Source organism: Odontomachus brunneus, unplaced genomic scaffold (assembly GCF_010583005.1).
Source record: "Odontomachus brunneus isolate Ranch 3 - 2012 unplaced genomic scaffold, Obru_v1 Obru_scaffold_135, whole genome shotgun sequence".
Classification (NCBI taxonomy): domain Eukaryota; kingdom Metazoa; phylum Arthropoda; class Insecta; order Hymenoptera; family Formicidae; genus Odontomachus; species Odontomachus brunneus.
In genome coordinates this window covers 12,384-15,591 of record NW_022639585.1, presented here as the reverse complement: position 1 = coordinate 15,591, position 3,208 = coordinate 12,384, and the positions used below count along the sequence as shown (strand labels likewise).

Genomic DNA, 3,208 nt, shown 5'->3' with positions numbered 1-3,208 from the left:
TATATATATATATATATATATATATATATATATATATATATATATATATATATATATATATATATATGAGTCATTCTACGTCAAAACGGCCACTCTTTTACCCAAAATTGTACTGCACTAAATGTAATTTGCGATATATCAAAATTTAGATTAAAGTATCTAGATTTCGATGCCGTTCAACGGTTTTAAAAAATTTTAAATACTGGCTTTAATTTCATCGGACAAATAGAAAATGGCAAGTTTTTCATTATTATTTCTTTCTCATCTCTGCTATTTCTTACACATAAATAACAAAAGTCAATGTCAATACAATTTTGTCCGCTGAGTCTGAATATGAAGTCAAAAAACGAATAATATGTTTTTGTAAATAAATATTTAATTTTTATTTGTATCCACTTCTAAAAGATAAAAATAATATTGTTTTTAATAATGTTTTTTTTTTATTAATATGACACTTCTACGTTATAATGGTAATTATGCAGAATAGCGGATGCATCTCCAATGATTTTGACCTTGACCTTGACATTGTAGAGGTCATCCTCCTGAGAGACCTTTTGAAGGTTTTAGCCGTCGCTCGTTGTTTGTTATTAACAAAAAAGTTATTAACAAAAGAAGTTACATAAAATAAATATAATTGTTGGACACCGTATATACAAAAACATCGAATTTATACGCTAGGAAGGTGCCTGCTACATACACATTCATACACACACACACACACATTGCTCTCCTGCACGCGCGCTCGCCCACTTGCCCGGGTGTGTTCACGGTGTGTGCGTGTGTTCCTATTATATTTGGATGATTTAACAATTATCCATGTAATTTTGTGACACTGCATAAATTAATATGTGAGAGATATATCATTCTATTTATAAAACTTCAAATATAATAGAATGTGTGTGTGTATCTGTGTGTGTGTGTGTGTGTGTGTGTGTGTGTGTGTGGTGTGTGTATCTGTGTGTTTGTGTTTGTGCGTGCGTGCGTGTGTGTGTGTGTGTGTGTGTGTGTGTGTGTGTGTGTGTGTGTGTGTGTGTGGTGTGTGTGTGTGTGCGTGCGTGTAGCATACACCGTTCTAGCCTACAAAATCGATGTTTTTATATATACGGTGTCCAAAAATTACACACACACTGCTTGCCCGCCTGTGCGCTCGTCCGCCCGCCCGGGCAGACTCGCGGTGGGTGCGTATGTATATAAAATAGGAACATACGGGCGAGCGCGCGGACGAGCGAGCCTATGTGTGTGTGCGCGTGCGCGCCTGCGTATGCAACTGAACGTAACACGGCTTCCAAATTTTCAACATGCATTTGTATGAATTTCTTAATGTAACTCACGATTCCTTGCTTTTTTAAAAGAAAGATACATGAAATATATGAACAAGTACTTTATTGATGAATTGGTGTTGTAACGATGCTTCATACGCATCGTCACGAAAACAGCCGACATAACAACCGCCGATTGTAAACGGCGCTAAGCGCCAAATAAACAATGTAAACATAAATACGCGCCGCGCCCAGCACACGTCAATAACAACATCGACGCGAGACAATGGCAACTGTCAGACGGAAAGATACGGTATATAAACCGTGGCCGGAAAAGAATCGAGGCCAGATCGATCCGAAGCGTAGACCGAACTCGATGCTTCAGAGCGGAGAGCAAGGAGCCCGATCGCATCGTTTCTGCCTTCCCGTCAATTCCTAACACCGTACAGGCAAAACCGGCACCAGGAGATTGTGTGTTCGCTATCTCCGTCGAGCGCTCTTGACACCGACTTCGCCTTACTATCTGGATCCAACGACCGGCCTACGAGTTCGTGTATTCGTGGACCCGATCGGGTATTCTCGGTACCGATCGTATCCCAAACCCAAGGGCAAGTCCACGTGCCAGTGTGTTCTCTGCGCTCGATCGAACGTTGTCGATACTTGCCTATTACGCTTCGGCAACAAGCGAATCACCCGATATATTACACCGCGTGCTGTTATACGCAGACCTCTGCTGTACTGCCGGACCCCCGCGGCCACCAACCTGTTCGCACCGCGATTCGCGAAACCACCGCGGTTGGTGTCTCGCGACGCACCGTCTTCCTGCTACCCGCTCTGCCTACCGAACCGCAAGGCGCGATCAACCGAAAACGCGATCCGATTACTGGCGCCGTCTCGCGCCAACTTACACGCAATTTCAACAGTTGTTCTGTACAGTGAAATCCAAATAAACTTTCATCTGTTTTTGTTATTTGCTGGTGTCAATCAATTAACGTACCCGGACTCCGACGAGCGACATTCCTTGCGATACAACGAACAGCCGACACGCGGAGTTTGGCTGTTACAGTGTGACAGAAATATTTTTCGCACGCACACACGCACGTACTCACATACGCACGCACGCGCGCGCGCGTAGAACTAAATGTCTAGAAAGAATCACGCTTACCGTTTACATATTATACTTAATATATTCTGTGTTAATATTAATATACCTTTCTTGTGAGTTTTTGTTCGATACGTTTACATGTCAACTACAGCTGCAGCGATCGATCGAGCGGTCGCTCGACAACTTCAAAAAACTTGGGCGGACCAACCTAACACCGGCAAAGGTACGGTCTCGACTCTCAGCTCTAAAGGATCTCTGGCGGCAATTCCAAGACGGGAACACCGTGCTCCTGGAGACTGTTCCGTCGACCATTCAACAGACCCAGGACTACTTCGTGGAGCGCCGATACGAGTCGACGGAAAAGAGGTACCAATGCACCGTTGACTTTATGTCGGAAATTCTGGAGGAGCTCGAGCCGCCTGTAAGTCCCAGCAATGACTCTATACAAAGCGGTCAATTTCGATCAAATGTCGCCGCGTTATCTCTCGCACAACTTCCGCATATTCGTTTGCCTCCGTTTGACGGAAATCTCGAGGAATGGGAGCAGTTCCGCGATCGGTTCTCGTCGCTCATTATCCAAAACCCGGACTTAAATAATTTCGCTCGCATGCATTTTCTTTCCTCGTGTTTGCGAGGGCAAGCGCTGAACAGTCTCGGTAACATGCCTATCACCGCCGCGAATTTTGAGATCGCATGGCAAACTCTAGTGTCGCGTTTCGAAAATAAAGGGCGACTCTTGCAATTGCATTTGTCTAAATTATTGAATCTCCAGACTGTTCATAAAGAGTCTGCTTCGGAGTTGCAATCACTTCGAGACTGCGCGAATATTTCTGTTACTTCGCTC

The 3,208-nt window shown here is 43.9% G+C and overlaps 1 protein-coding gene across 1 annotated transcript in view; it reads left to right on the top strand.

Moving 5' to 3' along the window:
• The first annotated feature begins 2,502 nt into the window (after window positions 1-2,502).
• The window catches only part of LOC116850187, a 2,508-nt gene continuing 1,802 nt past the window's right edge, over window positions 2,503-3,208 (top strand). The window contains exons 1-2 of the mRNA XM_032828165.1: window positions 2,503-2,587; window positions 2,637-3,020. Coding sequence (XP_032684056.1) covers window positions 2,503-2,587; window positions 2,637-3,020 — 469 coding nt within the window. The remainder of the gene's footprint in view (window positions 2,588-2,636; window positions 3,021-3,208) is intronic.